At 52.7% G+C, this 2,405-nt stretch overlaps 1 protein-coding gene across 1 annotated transcript in view; it reads right to left on the bottom strand.

The window, feature by feature from the left end:
* Positions 1 to 867: 867 nt before the first annotated feature.
* The window catches only part of LOC106811215 (receptor-type guanylate cyclase gcy-22-like), a 9,046-nt gene continuing 7,508 nt past the window's right edge, over positions 868 to 2,405 (bottom strand). Inside the window, exons 3-4 of the mRNA XM_014814771.1 lie at positions 1,310 to 1,468; positions 868 to 884 (exon numbers count right to left, since the gene is read on the bottom strand). Of these exons, the coding sequence (XP_014670257.1) occupies positions 868 to 884; positions 1,310 to 1,468 (176 nt within the window). The remainder of the gene's footprint in view (positions 885 to 1,309; positions 1,469 to 2,405) is intronic.

Below are 2,405 nucleotides of genomic sequence, written 5' to 3'. Positions count from 1 at the left end.
TACGCACACATACACGGTTGCGTGCACGTACACGCATGCGCGCATATACACGCATGCTCGCACGTACACGCTTGCGCGCACATATACGCATGCCTGTACGTACACGCATGCGTTCGTATACACGCATGCGCGCGTATACATGCATGCGTGCACGTACACGCGTGCGTTCGTATAAACCCATGCGTGTACGTACACGCATGCACGCCTATACACGCATGCGCGCACGTACACGCGAGCGTGCACGTACACGCATGCGCGCACATACACGCATGCCCGCACGTACACGCGGGCGTGCGCGTACACACCTGCGCGCACGTACACGCATGCCCGCACGTACACGCGTGCATGCACGTACAAGCATGCGTGCACGTACACGGTGCGTGCGTATTCACGCATGCGCGCGTATACACGCATACGCGCACGTACACGCATGCGTGCATATACACGCGTGCGTGCACGTACACCCGTGGTGCATATAAACGCGTGTGCGCACTTACACACGCACGTTCACGCGCACGCGTGCTTGGACAAACCCAATGCTGGCTTGAATTTGCAAAAGAAAATGTTTGAATATAATCGTGATATTCGGAGGAATTTTCGCCGTGTGTTCAACGTTTGTTTCGTGGCGTGAATGACAGTAGAAGTACAGACCCATACTTGACGATTTGCGTATCAGGGGCGTGTACACGGGGGGGGTCCAAGGGGTCCGGATCCCCCCTGCTCGCGCAGAAAACGCATCTGAGGGGGTCTAATTTCAAAAATCTTCCATGCTCCCAAGTTTGGGTTACGGGTGGACCCCCCCCCCCTGGTGCAAATCCTGTACACGCCCCTGCGTATACCATGTAATTTGCTAGGTCACGCACGATCTCACGTTGATGTGTAGTCTGTACGTAGCATGTGATCGAACACGGTGGTCGAACATTTATGATCGTATCGATTTGAGTAGTGTCATGCGCATGTAATACGTTGACATAATTACGGGGAAAAAATATAATCGTTCATCCGCCGTAGCTAATGACCATTAGTAGATAGAACCCATGGGTTCCTTCATGCGCTATCGCTAATCACTTCAATAAAGTTCATTCATTCGATACAAACCCGACTCGTAATTTAAAAATAACAACTATTTTTACGGAGGTAAGGAAATCCAATATAATTCCCATAATGTCGGATAATTGGGATTATTTTTCGTAACGGTTTCATGCGCACTGGAAAATTTAAAGCTAAGCTAGTCTGTCACTAATGACTATGATTCTGTTCCTTTACCCACACGGATAATGGCTTCAGGAGGAAAGCAGAAATTGCTCACCTGAGTGTATGCCGATCCGAATCTTCAGAAGCTCCTCCAGGTGTGCGATTCGCACCTGCTTTATCGCTTCTAAGAGTTCTAGCGCCAGGTCGGCGATTTCCTGAAAATGTCCATCGCCGTTGGGAATAGGCAGTCCCGACGCTACCATGTACGCGTCGCCTGAAAGTTAGCCAACATTCGTTACGAAAGGCCTACACTCACTCACACTCACTCACTCACACTCACTCACTCACACTCACTCACTCACTCACTCACTCACTCACTCACTCACTCACTCACTCACTCACTCACTCACTCATTCACTCACTCACTCACTCACTCACTCACTCACTCACTCATTCTCGTATCTCTCTCTCTCTCACTTTCGCTTGCTCCTTTCTCGTGCTCTCGCTCTCTCGCGCTCGCTCTTCTCTCTCTCTCTCTCTCTCTCGCTCTCTCTCTATCTCTTTATCTCTCTATTTCTCTATATATCTCTCTCTCTATCTCGCTCATTCTTTCTCTCTCTTACTCCCTCTCTCCCTCTCTCTGCGTGCTCGGCTTCTCTAGCAGGAGGCAGAATCAGCAAATATGAAGCCATCCACGGTCGCCCCGGAGACAGAGATGCAGGTGCAGCAGCAGCATCAGACCGACAGCACCTGGTCGTGCATTTACGGATGTCGCCAGGCGTACCGGAACACCGCCGCCGCAGCGACGACTTCACGGAGGAGAGCGACGCCGACGCGTGCAGATGCTGAAGATGCTGCTCATCACGACTCTTCCTGCTCTCGCGCTGCTCGTGCAGAACGCATCCCTGCTCTTTCGCATCGTTGAAGTCCGCGTCAGCACCGCCGAGCTGCGAGGTGACATCGGGCTGAGCTTCGACCTGAGCGCGATCGTACATCGTCTGCAGATCGAGCGCGGGACGACGGCAATGTACGTCAGTTCGAAGGGAAACGCGTTCATCTACGGGAAGCTGCGAGGAACGTACGCCAACACGAACCTCGCCTTTGCGAAGATCGAACCCGTGGCCGGACGGCGACGCCGTACGGGCGGAACACTTTCGCTCGAAGCGGTCGTTGTTCGCTTACATAGCGCGACATCGTGACAACCTGGACGT

The sequence above is a fragment of the Priapulus caudatus genome, unplaced genomic scaffold (genome assembly GCF_000485595.1).
Source record: "Priapulus caudatus unplaced genomic scaffold, Priapulus_caudatus-5.0.1 Scaffold516, whole genome shotgun sequence".
NCBI lineage: Eukaryota > Metazoa > Priapulida > Priapulimorpha > Priapulimorphida > Priapulidae > Priapulus > Priapulus caudatus.
The sequence above is the reverse complement of the archived record's forward strand: the minus strand, read 5'-3'. Positions and strand labels throughout refer to the sequence as shown.